Source organism: Colletes gigas, unplaced genomic scaffold (assembly GCF_013123115.1).
Source record: "Colletes gigas isolate AHSC1104 unplaced genomic scaffold, ASM1312311v1 Colletes_gigas_Sc00009, whole genome shotgun sequence".
NCBI lineage: Eukaryota > Metazoa > Arthropoda > Insecta > Hymenoptera > Colletidae > Colletes > Colletes gigas.
Window position 1 is genome coordinate 7582516 of NW_025106638.1, and position 17396 is coordinate 7599911.

The 17396-nt window shown below is 41.8% G+C and overlaps 1 protein-coding gene across 1 annotated transcript; it reads right to left on the reverse strand.

Annotated features, from left to right (window-relative positions):
• Positions 1-134: 134 nt before the first annotated feature.
• On the reverse strand, positions 135-15095 carry LOC122397264. The gene is made up of 14 exons (XM_043396328.1): positions 14208-15095; positions 10393-11383; positions 8600-8910; positions 7612-8102; positions 7262-7404; positions 2544-3077; positions 2364-2464; positions 2188-2290; positions 1761-2109; positions 1374-1487; positions 1147-1308; positions 869-1063; positions 447-763; positions 135-365 (listed from the first exon to the last, which is right to left on the reverse strand). Exons 1-14 carry the CDS (start codon positions 14439-14441, stop codon positions 151-153), a joined length of 4260 nt encoding a protein of 1419 aa, XP_043252263.1. The 5' UTR covers positions 14442-15095; the 3' UTR covers positions 135-150.
• Between the last annotated feature and the right edge of the window lie 2301 nt (positions 15096-17396).

A 17396-nucleotide genomic window follows, 5' to 3' on the forward strand; every position in this document is an offset into this window, starting at 1 on the left:
TTGTATCCTTATCTAATCACGAGCAGCGACAGGATGCGGTATTATAAAAGGCTGTAATTAAGAATGAAAGTAACTAGAAAAATGTAGAGTATCACTGAAAATTTTATTCAAAGTTGTATTATTTTAATTGGTAATTCATAATTTAATCCTTCAATAACCGGCAGCTTGTTGTTTTGCCTTTCGATGTAAACCGCTACTGCTTAACGCGAGGAGACGATGCCTTTGTTTAAGATTTCTTGCGCGAACGTGCTCCGAAGCGACCTCCTTCGTGTAATTTCCAGGAAACCAGCCTTGATCGCCGTCCAATAATTTTTTACCGTGGAACCAACCGTCCGACATTTTTTGTAACACGTTTATGACATCCCCTAACAAAAAAAAAAAAATACTTTCGCGATTAGCTAGAGTAGTCGTTGATTTGGAACATTTTCGATTATATTGACGTTCACCTGGATGCAAAGATAATTCGTCTGGTTGGTTCGAAGAATAACTGTACAGTGCTACTACTTGAGGACAATCCCACACTTCGTAAAGAGTCTCGCCCACTAAACCTTGATTCGAGGGTGAAACAGCTTCTAACCACCTCTGCCTTTCTGTATTGCTTTCGCAAGTTAATATATATTCAACCTGGCGACCGGAATAATTTTCCAACAGAGTCAATAGCATTGCATTACGCCCGGCGAACGGCGAGTCTTCGGGGACTGATTCCAAAGTGATCAAACTCCTCTTACAAGTATCTATTACGGTATACGTTTCGTTGTGAGTACTAGAATACAAAACGAAAGAAATGTATGCTTTCCAAAATGGTATTACTCGAAACTGGTAAGTACTGCAGAGAGAAAAAATGGCGCCGCGTCGCATATGTTCATACTTAGGCTTATATTTTGCGACTAGAAGGTAATCCGTCAGTAGTAGAAGATACAGCGGCGTTTTGTTGAATTTTTTCCCGAACGTCAGCTTATATTCTGAGTCGGCTTTCGTCAGTAACTGTACAACAGGACCGCTTTTCACCAAATGTTTATCCTTTAATGTGATCGGTGTAATTTTCACGGAGTATTCCAGTTTCCTAACATTCAAGAATTCGTCCTTTGGAACGTGCATGTCCACATTTTGCATGAAAAATTTCTCAAGACAAGTCTTTACCGTTACCTGGTTAAACATTCCATCTCCGCTTCCGTTGCCGCAGCACGGGCACCCTCGTTGCATTCCGCAACGACGTAACTTAAACTCGACAGCACCGTCTCCCAATGTCGCCTGTCTGCGTGTTCGATAGGCAATCTAGAGACAACCGCGTCGGCCAGTAAAGGGAGCCTGAAACAAAAATATTCTTACAACTTATAATCGTTCCGCCTCGTGAAACTTAAAATCAATCTTACCTCGTTATTCGCTGTAACGGTAACATTAAAAAAGAATGCAAAGACAAGTTTTGGCAAATCGGACGCGCTTCTATTTGTGCAACCGTTTCTAAGAATTTCACGCCCTTCCGTGTTCTGGAATGAATTCAGCGTGACTTAATCGACTATGGAAAAAAAATTATTGTCTGATTTATCCGTTATGGCTGGGGCGGTGAATCGTTTTATGAATGCCAAAAGTTAATTAAAATGGTATTCACATTCAACATAACAAGGAGAATTAGCCTTAAAAATATTTCTGACCGTGGTAAACTAATCGTGCGTCCGCAGGTCTCGATGAGATAGTAAAACTCAAATTGTTAATTTTTAAAAGAGTTTGATACGTCTAGTTTCGAGGATTGACCTACCTACCTCAAATCTTTGAGAGTCATGTCTATACTGACTTGGTTCGTGCAATACGACACATAAATATCCAAGAATCTGTCAGCGTAGTTGAGTAACACGTCGGCCAGTCTGTGCAGCATTGGATCCTGCCTCCACAAAGTCTCCAATTCGGTCAAAAATTGTTCCGACGCTTGGAGTACGGCCGGTATGCCGCCGAATAGCTTCTCTCTCTCGACAGAGGTCAACGTTTCGTTCATCGAGAACTCGCCGAGGAACTCGTTCTCCAGAACGCGCAGAGAATTCAAGTACGAAGCTTCCGAGGTCAAAATTTCGAACTTCGCTTCCTGAATTTTCCTCTCTTCGGGGCTTAAGCGCTCTAGCGAAGCGAAAACGAGATCCGACTTAAATTTTCAATGACCACGTAATACAATTTTCTACAATTATGTTTACATACGCAGAAGACCGCTACCGATGACCTGAGGCGTCTGACACCACAATGTTCTGTGCCCTGGCCTAGCCAAATCCGTCGTGGCCTGCGACGGGATCGTGTCCTCGACCTGTGATCGACGATTATCTTCGTTCAGAGATAATTTAACAATGAATAAAATTGTTCCCAAGGATCTACGTTACCTCTTCGTAACCGTCCGAGTTGGAGTCGAATGCCACTCTGGCAGCGGCCGCCGCGTAGAACTGGTAGAGAGGTTCCTGATCGGCGAGTACGCTGTAGTGATCTACAGTCACACGATTTATAAAAAGCATTCGGAATTAGAACGAAACTGTCCGTTGTTGCCTGGTGTTCGCGAGACTCACCCACTTTTCTGTTGCTGTTGCTGTAAGTCGACTCCTTGTTCGACTGATCGTCGCTGCTCCTCGTCGAATCGTTGCTGCCATTCGCGGTGTAACCGTTCAAATAGAACGTCGAGAAGCCAGAAACGCTCTTCTTGAAATGTCTAGCAAATCCAAAGTATCTACCAGCATCGATGGTTGGATGATCGTTGCAGGTCTCTTTGATCTCCTCGCAGGAGTGATCGTCGTCGACCGACGTCCTTCTACGCATACGACTGAGACTTCCTTTCGTGATGCTCCACGTCCTTCGTAGCATCTTCATCCTCCTACCCAACGTTTGGGTCAGACTAGCTTCGCGGGGTGGCGGAGGGTTTGGTTTCGTGGGCGCCTCCAAGCAAGCGTTGGGAGTTTCGTTAGGAACCTTGGCCACGACGCACGTGGTTCTTCGATCCTCCGCGTCGATCGTCTCCGTCTCCGAATCCGACTCCAAGCCCGAGCTGAATTCATCCGATTGGAAGGAGCACAGACTCTCGTAGGTGGTGTCATCGGATACGTTGTCTGTAAAACCGTGAACGAATGAGCCAACGAAATTTCCATGGTTTCATGCAACATTTCTCATAAACGTAATACTGGGTAGATTGTGCAGATAACTGTATAATGGTTAAGCGAATATTCGTCTTTATTGGAGCACTTATTAAAAAATCGAAGTTTTACATTTTAGACAGTGTATGTGTTTTAATTAGTAAAATTTCCTGTGATCTTGCAAAGGACCTTCGTAAATATAGCATGACGTCTCCTGTGTGTCCACATCCTCGTTTAGGTTGATGACCCTCATCTGAACGAGACCCTGCGTTCTCTGGGAGTTTTCCTGCACGGGCTGTACGTTGCATTCTTGTCCGGTCCATTCTTCTAGTCTCCTGGTACAACCAACGAGCAATACCGATCCGCTACCAAGGCTCACAGCCACTTGAAATCATTGTTCACGGTCAAAGCGTTATAATGTTATTCTTTCACGATTTATTAGCGTGTGGGTGTTTACTGCACGCGCCTGTGTGGATCAGGGATGGGCAGATTCGAACGATTTTATAATTGAAATACATTTTAAATATTTAATATATGCGCTAGTACTTATAAAAGTGGTCGAGGTAAAGAATAGAGAAAACTTTATTTGTTTGCGTTTTATCCGTTGCCCGAAATTTACATTTAAATAATTATTTTCCCCGTCCTTGTCATGGATACGTTGCTCGACATTAGCCGAAGATACGAAGGCTATCCAGAGAATTGGTAGCGGGGAGGGGGGAGAAGAGAAAGAGGCGGGTGGCACCAGCTATGGCGCATCGAGCGAACGAAGAAAGCGAAATCGTTTCGCTCGTGGAATCACGTCGATTACTTTTCTCTGTGCCGAAACGATTTCGAGTGTATACATATACATTGGAACCGGTTTCCATGTTCGTTTGTTTGTCACATATCCATGCAATCGTGCTGTGCCTCGCAAAGTGACACATCACAAAGAGCGTCCGAGCGTCCGCGATCGCTGATTTAATTCATAACAATTTAGTGTTTCGCCGCAAGGTTCGTTGTACTCGAAATTTCGCATTGTTCTGCTCGTTTCTAACCTCGCGCTGGAGTCGGGCGCGTGCAGCGTACCATCGTAAAGAATGAACCGTGTAACTTACCTTGTGTATTCGGTCGTCGGAAAGTTTTCAAGGTCTGTCTCATTTCCACGACATTTCGACTCGCGACGAGCGACTCTCGTGCTTAAATACCGTTCGATGAATGTCAAATGTGTAGAGCGGAGGGGAGAAAACGGTTGGCGACAGAAAAACAGGAAAGATTCGGCGTGCAAGAGACGGCGAGAAACTCTTCTCGTTTTCCTTCTTGATCCTCGTAACCCGTGTACTCGTACGACGCGACCAACGGCTCGGCCGTGACTGACACTGAGGCAGCGCAATACGCGCTTTCACCTCGCGGCAATCTGTTCGGGTCCGGTTTCCAGCCTGAACTCGTCGATAAGTATGTATTTTCACGCATGTCGAATGATCGCCTACTCCCAATACCGACTTATTCGGCAATCGTCCAGAAATCTTGACCGACTGTCCTTCGTCCGTGCTCTTGCAAAACACACCGGGCTAGAAATTCTTTGTCGAATATCCGAACACTTCGCCGGCACAAATATCTGATCGCGAGCTCCTTAGTTCGCAAGTGGCACACGAGTCCGAAATTATTAAAAACACGTTTCTTATGGAAGTAGAAATTATTAAGAATGTTTGTATTCCTAAAAACAAACGGCAATTGAACATGTTCTAAACTTCATAATAAGAAAACATGCCGGTATTTTTTGGCGCCCTGTGCGAATTGCACGGGTTGCACACTTCTAAAACCAGCTCTGTTTACGGCATACGTTAATATGGAAAACTCCATAATCGTGTGCGCCAGAAATACATGCAATCCATTGCAATTTATGGAGTCTATGCAAAGCAGTCTGTTATCCGATTAATAGCCTATGCCAGAATATGTGTTAATAACCAGAATCGTGCAAAATTTGTTTCAGTGTATCTCTTCAATTATTAATTTTTACGGAATACTTGTTCACGTCACACGGAAGACAGTTTACGAAATAATGTTCTACGTACTCAGTAGCTCGCACGGAAAATCGTTCATCACTCTCACTTGAGCACTGTATGTATATACAGGGTGTCTCACACAACGGTCCAGCCATTGCGTTAAATCAAGGCAAAAAAATTTCATTAGGAAGAATTAAATGGTTTTAAGTGTTGCATTACGTGGTGCGTAATTGGATAAAAACAGACGTAGGCCTATACATATATTGTTTCATTATTTTCTAATTCCATTTATGTAGTCTCAGGACCCAACCCTTGTTATATGCGTCATACTATATGAAATGTTTCAGTCTGACATACATATTTCATTAGTTGAATGTTATAAATGCAAGCGTTCAAATACTTTCATGTACGAGTGTACTCGTACATATGTACATGCACAATGCGCGTCTTGTTCGTCGTGAAACACGCGCGACGAGTGGCTAACTTTTACTCGGGCTACGCGACTATGCGATCACTTCAACGATAGCACGGTACAATGCATTGCGCGAGCTGTTCCACGACGATGATCTCGAGAAGAACAAAGTATGTTTCTTTTCCAGCGAAATCGCGGGTTCATCGACAGGCCGTCGAGACCGTTTCGTCCTCTAACGTCCGCTTCTGTTTAGCCGGCTAATGGCTCGAACTGCGCATGCGTGTCGATATTAAAGAGCGTGTTTCGCGCAGTCTGCTCACGTACGAATGCAACGGAAGTCGGAACCGATGGAGAGTAGGCGCTTTGTTGTGTCGCGATCTCACGCGTCCTTGACACTCGTTTCGCTCAAAGGTACAAACCGCCGCGTCCAATCGATCGCTACACCTACATTTCTTGGAAGAAAGCGGCATTTCTTCAATATTTATGCACGGCATCGAGCACAGAATGACGAAATATTTTCAAACGTTTTTGGTTTCACAATAGTCGATGACCCGACGGAAACTAGTGCACGCGTTAAAGTGAGAGTTTCGGGACTTTCGTTGTTACGCGACCTGTTTACGGGCAAAGATGGGCAAAATTCTTATCTGGACATAAATTTCAAACAACTATCAAGAATCGAAACAATTATTACAGCAATTATCTGGACGACTACGAAAGAAATAGTTTGCATGGATCCGAATGGAAACCCGCTTTATATCAGTAGTGCCTACGCTTGACTTTTTCAGATACATTTTGCCCTGTACGAATTATACGCGAATTCTTAAAGGTACACGACACTCGTTGGAATTTCCCTTCACGTGTCCTTCGTATTATGAGCTTCGTCGTCGAATGCTTGGAAGACGTACACTTTTACGATACAGGTGTCGCCGTTGTGCTGTTGTTCGCGGACACTCGCCTTGCGAAAGAAAGTGGTATTTCTGTGTGCCGCGACAAAATGAATTGTTTTTGTGCGATGAGAAAACGCGCAATCGTTGGACGCGGCACTTTTATTCATTAATTTTCCCATAGCAAAAAGGGAACGGGCTAACTGCGCGGAAACGTTCGTCAATGCGTGTATAATCGCGCGTTGATGCTGCGTAAAGGACAATGGTAGAAAACGGTTAATTTTGAAACTCGTTAGAAACGTAGAACTGCTATGGGAATATGGACCAAGGCTTTTCGAGGCTCGGAGCTGAGTTGTAGACGAATAAAATTCAATTTGTTATTCGTTATTTGAATAAAGATTTATTTACGTTACAAAATTTACCATTTTCTGCCATTGTTTTGTCTCTAAATCGGTTGCAGAAGCGCGATAAAAGGTTTCTGCAAAGACGGAAATAATATCTGATAATTCTCGATCTATTGCGATCGATGCGTAAGCTAATACTGTAGTATTATAACGGTATGTAACAACTACAATCGTCTTCCCGTTAATGCGGAAACTATGGTCGCAAATTATCGTGTCGGACGGTGACGGGTCACGCAACGGTTGCAACAACTTCTTCATAGTCTTACGCTGCATACGTAATCTCGATTCGAGTCAGTGATGTATATAGAGGAGCTCGAAGGGGGTGTTAAAAAAATATTGAAATTGAAGATTTCGAGGTTTCGGAAAATTCCACCACCAGAAATTGGAATATTAAAGTTTTGGTAATTTAACGTCTGATAATAAACCATAAATAACCAAACCAGGTGTAAATTTTAAGAATGACTCGCTAATAACTCACCACAGTATGCGGAATCTCGGATCGGTTTGGTCAACGATTTCCAACTTTTCCTGGATGCCATGGAACGCTGTCGTCTCACTTTTCGTGACCATCTCTGACCAGCCTTTTTCTTACTAGAAATAGCTTGCATCTCCGTACTTTTTCTACTGAAAAAGGAACAGAAAAAGATTGTTGGTTGTCTTTTCTTCTAACAAAATTAATTTGAAGCAAGGCACTAACGTCTATTTGCTCTTTTTCTCGTTCCCTTCTAATATTCAATTGATTCATTGAAAAAAGGAGACTGATCTTTGACGATATATTATTCTCGCCAAATAACGAATCGTCTAGATCTAATTCTTCGTTGGACTTACGATGGATTGTTCCTCCTCGCGAGACAAGAACGACCGATCGTTGAATCCTCTACATCCTCCCACTCGGATTCCTTGCCGACGATGGAACCAGTCGTGGAGCCTGCGTAGAGGCTGTTGACTTTTTCCATGCTCGGCAAACCGACGTCATCGTATACACCCTGTTCGTCATCCTGCATTTCATCCGTGTCCTCGTCCACGCTGGAATATTCGTTGGTAACGAATAGATAATGGCCGTCCATTTGGCTCGATTCGTCACCACGAATCTCACCGTTACCCTTCCTAGTGGTGTTCGACCTGGACACGTTATCCGCGAACATCGAGCTCTCGTGCTGCTGAAGATGACTAACTGGACCATCTGACGCGTCGCCGAGAGCCATGATGTCGTCGTAGATACAGTCAGAACTTTTGGACGTCGACTCGTCGATGCAATCCTCGTCGACGCGCGCCATTGGCGAACCCACGTCGTCGTAGAAATCCTCCTGACTTGGAATCTGTGCAACAGTAAAATGATTCGTCACCAAAGATGGAATAAGAGATCGTAACTGGGTCAGGCTACATGTATATGCGAAGATAGAAAAGAATTGGATCGTTTGTTGATAATTGCGGTTGCTTTGGAGAAATTATGTTGTAATATTTTATTTTAACCACCTTGTACAGGATGGTTATAATGACTGAGTCATAATTCTGGGACTAACAAGTAAGTAAAGGTAGAACGTTTGCTATCGTGCATGCGACTCGCTGATCTTTATGAAAGGTAAACGTCAGATGTGCGTGACAGCGACGATTCTGCATTTTATGTCTGTATAGTATAAACAAACCCAATAGGAATTAAAGACCGCTGGCACACGTGCATATCACGTTACAGGATAATTGGTCGGCTTATTCAAATGTCTGTACTAATTTGTTTGTACAGTATCAACCTTAGTTTCTGCTGTGCACTAGAAAAAATCTGTTCATGATTGTTTTAGACGGATGATGTGTGCGTCACCTGATTAGAAAACTTCAGCGGTCCAACGTCATCATATTCTTGTTCGTCGATGACCTCGACACTATCGCCAGCTAAGGATGACTGATCCTCGAGTCGCGTATTCTGTAAAAGGCTTTTCGTCTGGCTGCTCCAAAGAAAACTCGGGTTGGCACGCGGCGACAACTCGAATATTTTCCCCTGGCTCGCGTCAGCTTGATTTTCGCTCGTTTTCACCTGCTGGCTCAGCTCCAATACTTTTGCCGATCGCGCTCGCAGCTCGCGCAGGAATTCGCGTCTCAGGTTCGCATTGTCGAGCCCCGTGCTTCCTTTACCTGGAATTTACGTGTTTATGATATACGGTACACAAATATTTCATTAATAATACTCAAATATTCAAATATACGAAAACCAATATTCAAGACTTGATATTTGAGGACTCAAACATTTTAATATCAAGAATGCGTGGAGAGGGGAAGGCGAGTTAACGAGCTCTTCCCCTGTCCACCCTTTCACTTTATAATACTCCAACACATACACACGTATTGCTATAATAAACAACATTCACTAACGACGAGCCGTGAAAATACGTCGTGTGTTACTTTTATAATTTTTATATAATACTTTTATAAAATTGTAATGTATTCAAACAACTCAATTCCAGTACTACTTTTCAGGGTTGCGTGTACACAATATTTTGAAATACGATCGATTGAACATACCAAATTCCATATTTTTCATTTTATGCGTAGAACACAATAAGAAAACTCCATTTCGTTAGAGAATCATATCCAACCTAATTGAATTTAATCGCGCAAAAGAAAAGAAATGTACCAGTGTTATACGCGGGTAATAATTGGATCATGAGATCCGTTTTTACCTTTGAGACAGCGAAGAATCGGATTTCTCTTAATTGTCACGGTGATAGGTGAAAGTTAACGAGGCTTAATAAGAGTGAACATCTGTTCATTAATGATCCTCGAGAAGAAAAGTTAAGTCAACTACTTTCTGATCAGCTAGTGTCACGTTAAGCGTAGTGAATGTTGTAGAGTAATAGCAATAACAAATTATGTTTTTATCTCATTACAAACAGGAGATATTTTTGTCATTTTTGGTTTACTGTTTAGGAATTAAGTTTGTGAAATGTTGTACTCTTTACGTATTAGATGAACAAAGAAGAATGCGAAGAAGCATCTCCTGCTTTCGTTATCTCGACTATTATCAGAAACTACAATCAAGAAAATTGCTCAAATTACCAAACGAAGTTAGGCAAACGACCCATCTATTGTTTACGTAATTACTCATCATTATTTACATCCACCAAACTACAGTCGTGTTCCTATGACTCGTTCATCTATTCTATTATCTCTTTTGCATAATGCAAATCTAAGGAATTTTAACTGCACTCTCTCCAACGTTGCTTCATACCCAGAATATATGGAAAATATGTTCTACGTGATATCTAATCTACTTTTTATATGGAATAATTAAAGGTTAACCACTTCCTTGACGATTTCCTTGTTTTGATGCGCGAGCCACCGGAGATGACCGAACAGATAACAAACAAGTCCTACTCACAATTAGTATGATACGAGACAAGTACAGATAAGCGATGCTTCCGTTATCTGTTGGCACAAGCCATGTTTACTATTTTCAAACGCTCCAATGTGATTACAAATTGCACATTCTCTAAATATCTGAATAATATTCGACGCGAAGCATCGACTGTCGTTTGATCTCTCTAAAGCTGAACTCGTTCGACTCTAAATGTACCGACAATATGAAAACCCGTTTCGAGCCAAGAATAATCGATTTACCGTGATTCGATGCGTCGTGAAAGGGCATTTTCTCGGCTACGATCGATCGTTGCTCGATCAAACTTTCGGTCGTCGGATCCTCGTTCCTCCCGACGAGAAGAGGCAGCGTGGCACACTTTTCCTCGTGCCTGATCACAACTTGCTCCAAACCGAATCCGACCGTGTTTTCGTTCAACACCAGACTCGGATTCGTGGCGGACGCCACGTGAACGAAGTTCGTCGGGGTGGAGATGTTCAAACACTTCAAGTCCTTCTTGGAAAGGTTCATCGGTTTGTACCTGGATCCGAAGTTTATTTCGCTTTTCGTGTCTACCGATCTCGACTTCAACGAAGTCAACGACGCGCTCAGATTGCTCTTCTTCTTCTTCTTCGTTCCCTTCGTTCCTTTCACGAGATAATCGGGCACGAAGTACAGCACGTTTTTGGCAAAGTGTTTCTTCTTTTTGCTCAGAGCGACGTCATCGTTGCTAACGGGCGACCCTTCCAACGAATCTCTCTCGGGAAATTCTTCCACGGTGTGCAGCCCTATGTCCGACAAACTGTTCCTCGTCAGATCGATGGCGGACTTGGATTTCAAAAACAAGCTCTCCGAATAATATTCATCGCGATCGATCCTCTCTTTGATCGTCTCCTCTTGAACGTTGTCGAATATTTGTGGCGTCAGCTCTATTTTCTCGTAATCGTCCGACGAGGATATCGTCTCGGCTAGATCGACGCGACAAATTTTATTTTCGCGCCCGGAGTCTTCGAAGGACGGTACGTTCTCGTTGCCGGAGTTAATCGAGTTCTGGTCTGTCGGATCATCTTTCACAATCATTATCGAGGCATTATCAATGCTGTTATCTGTATCGACGCGCAGAGAGGAAGCAATTTTTCTTCGAACCTTCTGCTCAGCAACGGAAACCGATACCTCTCCAGCAGTCGTTAACTCACTTTCCTTCCGGCTGGGCGTCGTTGTTTGTTGACTCGATGGATTGGTAGTCTCGTCGACCTAAACGAATAATTTCGTACACAAAAATTAATTTAAATATATATTTATAATTAATTTAAAAAAATAAAATTATTCAATTCAAAACGATACGTGATTAAACGAAACATTCAACCTTATTTAATGGATTGGGTCAGAACTTAATTTATAATTAAAAGCACTATATGTATACAGGATGTTTGGCCACCCCTGGAAAAAATTTTAATGGGATATTCTAGAAGCCAAAATAAGACGAAAATCAAAAATACCAATTTGTTGATGGAAGCTTCGTTCAAACGTTATTAACAATTAAATTCAAAAATTTCAAATCGTTCTGGAAAAATTATTTTTAGTTGCGGGGGTCAATAACAATCATTTTTTGGCGAATACACATACCCCCGAAATCTTACGCCGTTTCGAGAAAAAAATTCGCAGATGGCCGTTCTACAGGCGGGACTCTAAACGTTAATAACTTTTTAACGAAGCCTCAATCAACAAATTAGTATTCTTGATTTTCGTCTTATTTTGGCCTCTAGAATCTCCCATTAAAATTTTTCCCAGGGGTGACCGAACACGCTCTATATAACCTGGAACGAAGCATCGAAGTATTTCCTGATACTTAAATTTTCTGTTTTTGATAGCTATCGATGTACCAATTATTGATCGATAGCAGCATCTCTGCGTTCGATTTGCACGAATACACTTGCTCCTTGACGCAGACGGCATTCTTAACGGTTTTGTAGAAAATCGTTTCGCGGAATGCGATAGAAAACGTAACTGTTTCAAACGCAGTCCCGCCACTCGTAGACTGCATTCTATTCGCGTGGAAGGGAATACCGCGACGACCTTCGGGAGCATTTGAACGCGAATCACGTATAGCGAGAGATCGAGAAATTTCTGCGAACGGTGCCGCGACGAGAGAATAAAGAGAGAGTTAATCGGGATACCGGGGTTTACAAAATTTCGAAAAATTTAGATTGTAAATTTTGTTGAGGATCCAGCCAGGACCAGGGGCTGGGCTATTTTGACAACAATACCACGTTTAGTACTCGAATATCATTATCCCAATATTTGACTTACGACTTATTCACTTTAAAATACCATTTTGCAAATATTAATACTCAAATGAAAGACATTCTGATACAAGATTAGTTAAAATCGATGATCAAAATTTTGGATACACTCAGTACCCATCGAAATAAGCAACATAGATCTGGGAATCAACAATATTTGAGATGTGAGGAAAAATGTTATTCCATTGGAACAGGTGTTCGAATTGTCTTCCGCCCAGTTCCGATGCACGCCTCGTCGCGATTCTTCGTCGAGGTTCGCATACGTTTAAGAATTCTAGGTTTTTCCCGTACTTCTCGACGAGAGAAACCGACATAGCAATCGTTACTAAAGAGAACACTTGCTAAAAAGGTAACTGCCTTACAATACTAGCCTTGCAACTTGGAAACTGTTGCATTCTGGATCAAAGTTTGCTACCACTTTCTTGTTTATTTTTATAAGCTCTCTATAAATTCTTAGGTGTGCGCGAATCATCAATGAGGGGAAAGACACTTTGATCATTGTTAATTTTTACACGTAAGTGTCTAAATAAATTTAGCAGCGTTTCTTTAATTACTGGAACGTTTGCTGCACACGTTTAAAGTTTGGACCACCAATTTTAACGCGTCCTGTATTTGCAATGTTCGAGAAATAAAGATCCTGGTAATATGCTTAAATATTACATCTTGTCATCAGTCGATTATATTGAGTCACGGAAACGGATGGACCGTTGCAGTAAGTGAAATCGATGATTCATTGAAGATGATTAATAATCTACTCGTCTACGAGACGTATCTAATAACTGGGACGGGCTATGACTTTATTTCAAGTGAAAAAGTTAAAAAAAAAATTGATGAATGGAAATTTCACTCCGTATCATCTTAGTGGTAAAGACTTTTACTTTTCTTTTTCTTTATCCGCCACTAGTAGGGATACCAAACTTTTGGTCAGTACTTGTATATCCAATAACGTTTCTATAAGAATTAAAAAAATGTTTAAAAAGGTTTTCGACAGCGCCACGACGCCCGCGAAATTGCCTCGGGGACCACTGGGTCAGAATGTGCGAAACATCTGTACCAGATATGTATTTATGTACTCTGTCGCGACACTGTCGAAGATACCGTCCCCTTCGATTCGTATCGAATGGTGGCCAGCGACCATTGTAAACTAATAAGCCGCGCCTTCAATCATTAGCATCGTTTTGCTCGTGTGCTCGCATACCCGAGATCTCAATTCATACGCAAAATGTTCCGTAATTCGAGGCAGCAAAAGCAATGCGAATTAAAAGTTTGCCAAATGCGAGTATCTCGAGTAATCAGCCTGGAAGAACGAAAATGGCGTTGAAAATCACGAGAAAACTTATAAATATACAGGGTGTTCAGCCACCCCTGGGAAAAATTTTAATGGAAAATTCTAGAGGCCAAAATAAGACGAAAATCAAGAATACTAATTTGTTGATGGAGACTTCGGTAAAAAGTTATTAACATTTAAAGTTTCACCCGTACTGAATTTTTTTTTAGAAAGTGGGTAGGATTTCGGGGATAGGTCTATTCGCTAAAAATTATTGTAATTGGGTCCCGCAACCAAAAATAAATTTTCAGGATGATTTGAAAATTTTTAATTTAATTCTTATTTTGGCCTCTAGAATCTCTCATTAAAATTTTTTCCAAGGGTGGCCAAACTCCCTGTATATTATTTTATTAGTAACGGTGGGGTTAATCAGTTAATAATTTAATTAATCAGTTTTCGACACCGATCTTATAAGGATTAATATTCCAGTAATTGAAAGAACGCAAACCTTCGAGCTGAATTTCCTCGGAGTTGTTTCGGCGACAGTGTTTTTTTTCTTCTTCGATTTGGCCGTTTCCTCGGCGACCAATTTATTTCCATCGTCGGGCAGCAACTGCAGAGGTAACCTGGCTCTCTTCAGAGCCAAACTATCGAGGGTCGCGTAGACGATTTTCTCAGAAGTCGGGAACGGCTTACGATCTCCATGGAGGAAACTTCTATTGGGAACCGGCGAGATACTCATTCTTTTGTTTTCTTCTTGCTAATATTTTCCACTCGAAGAATCGGCGATCAACTATTCGACAGTCCAGTGGAATTTTGTTCGGATCATTGCGAGTATCGCTGACATGCAACCCGTGTGCGTTAAGTATTATATTTCACTGTGTAGTGTCGGTGTATCGACGACCGCACGAAAAATTGTTGCATCGTGGATCGAATCGCCTCTTCCTGTCCCGTTCTATTTGGCATAAGAAATATTCGATACACGTACGTGTAAGGACTCTGGTTTCGCTGAATTAGCGATAACGGCAGAAACGGGCCCCGTTATCGGATGGTTAATATACACATACGCGTGAAGTTTAGTCACACGCTACCACACGTTTCGATCATGCTAACAGCTGTGTTAGACAGCCGTATAATGGTGAAAACAGTGGTAGAAATTAGCCAATTTTGGACCTGACTGGTAACGACAGTAACGACAGAGATAAGACTATGCAATCACAATTAGGTGTCAGTTTGGTGGTAATTTTGTTGGTTATCTATTATTCGAATAAAACTCTGTTCAGTTTTCCAATCGATTTTGATAGTCAGCAAAATGTCACAATCGCTGCGATGTTTGGATTACGACATTCTCGTTCTTCTGAAAATATCGGCCTGCCAGACATTATACAAACTTCGAATACTTTACGGCAAATAAGAATTGAACCGTTAAATAGAATAGACGTCACAGTAATTTTATTGGTTACCTACTAATCTAGTCAAATTTTGATCAACTCTACGATCGAGCCTCCGTTGTTAGACGTTTCGTCGATGACTCGGATTTTCGATTAATTGTGCATATTTGGCGGGAGTTCTTTCTCCCCAATCAGCAAAATGTCACAATCGCCGCGATGTTCTCTATGTTGTGAAAAATATCGACGATTGCCGCGCTACGGTGCCTTGGTTGAATTATGACGAAACATAATACTCGATCTTGAATACCGCGGGAATCGTGTTCGATAAGTGCAGTTAGCTATTGTCATGGACCGTTCGCTCATCGTGACAGGCAACCCGTTCGCGGAAAGCTGTCTCGTATAATCCGTTGCGAATAGTTACGCAGTCACGTCACGTTGTACGAAATTCCGTGGTTTATGAAATGAACGGTAAACGCAGCTGAAACGGCGAAAATATTTTCATTATCGCGTTGACATTGTTCACGGTCGATCCGTTCCGTGTCCGACAAACTTTCGATTATTTTCGTGACACGAGAAGGTTAACTTCATTCTTTATTTTGAAACATCCAATGTACGCAATCTGACGTATTCTTGAAGGTTCAATATACGTACAAAGAGGTTGCGTAGCACTTTGAACAATTCACAGTATAGTATTTGACGAATTGTAAACAATGTGGTTGAACATAAATTAGGTTAACACATTCGTGGCTGATAACTCAGCCTATGAATCATTCAACATCTTGCTAGGTTAGCTGATGATGCAGCTTGTGGGTCTTGTGAGTTCAGAAGTGCAAACCTTTTGACAGCTACCGGGGATTTCGAATGTTTTAAGATAAAAAGTGATAAAAAGTAGGTTATAAATACTTGACAAAGTTAATCTTACTTTCGTAGAAAAAGACCACGAAATTGTACAAATCCTTAAGTGGGAGGACACGATAATAATTCCTGCAAATTCTACTCAATTGTTTGTATTAACTTTCTATGTAAATAACAAATTCTTTTTCTCCCCAATCGAACCGTTGAAAGTGTTTCAAAATAAACGCATGTTATGTATAGCTTGTGCTAACAGCCAAAAAAACATTTGTTTGGCATTCATCATTGGACATTGAAATGTAAATAAGAAAAAACCCTGACTTTTTGTTTACTTATTCAATGTTTATAAAACTTGCACAACACTTGACAAACCAAACTTTGACACGATCAGGATGTCCACGATTAAATATTTGTTGCGTTTACGAGACCTGTCCGCACGTGCCTCGACTATACACTCCGTTGATCGAGAATCGCGACCGCGTGACGATCGACGTGCTGTAAAACACGCACTGTCCTCGCGTCGAATCCGATCGAGACGATCGAATGACAAATCAAGCGTACTCGTTGAATTTTTAAAGCGATTTGCTCTGCCTCCGGTGGCCACGGGTCCCGCGTACAGCATTCGGTCGTCTTCGTCAATTTTCGTCGCTGCTCGTCCGACCACTGACGTACTCCCCGCCATCGTTCACCCTTCAGTTTTCAACTTTCACACATTCGCGCGTTCGACCGACATGGAGAGAATTTTCGTTCGTTTTACTTTCGTTGTACGATCATAAATTACCTATTAATAATAGACGAGATTACAATTTCAATCGATAGTTATGTTATGTCTGTATTTCGATTATACACAAAGTTACGTTTACCCGATTCGAGCGCGGCAGAACCTATAACCTCTCTAAATATGAAATTGATTGATGTCAGTCGTCTAGTGGAGATGGTGCATAACCGTTTAAGAGTGAAAGAGATACGGATATATGCTATGTAATCCTTATACGTAATACAGAACGGTTCGTTAGATTGGTCGTTCTTGATGCGTCTACGAGTTCTGAATCGTTTGAAGTAATTCCGCATTCTTCTGTTGATTTCTCCCTGCCTTTCTCATACTTTTCCCAGAACGATATATTGCTCGTGTCACGCATAGTCGCACGTACCATGTTTTAGTTTTGCAACGTTTCTTTTTCTGTTTTTCTTTCTAGTCTTGGTTAAAGCGACGTCTGCTATTAAAGATATAAAACCATTCACGAAATTCAGAGTAAGCGGACGGTATTTTCAGACGCATTCTCGAAGACGGCCCTGAGAATCTGGGATTCCCGTGTTGCGCGAAGCCGGAGTTCGTCAGGTGGTCGAGGACAGGTCCGCTTGGTCGAAAATTAAGCGCAAGAATCGTGAAACTTTCCTGTCCCCATTAGTGCAGGTTCAGAGAGATTAAGGAAAAATAGAAAAGGGATATGGAT

What these genes read in the sequence shown, in the direction of transcription:
- LOC122397264 (XM_043396328.1), bottom strand. Translation starts at nt 14,441, where the DNA reads ATGAGTATCTCGCCGGTTCCCAATAGAAGTTTCCTCCATGGAGATCGT. An exon ending in ACTCGGACGGTTACGAAGAG is followed by an intron (nt 2,291 to 2,363) that starts GTAACGTAGATC and finishes CGTCGATCACAG; the next exon opens with GTCGAGGACACGATCCCGTC. An exon ending in CCGTTACAGCGAATAACGAG is followed by an intron (nt 1,309 to 1,373) that starts GTAAGATTGATT and finishes TTTTTGTTTCAG; the next exon opens with GCTCCCTTTACTGGCCGACG.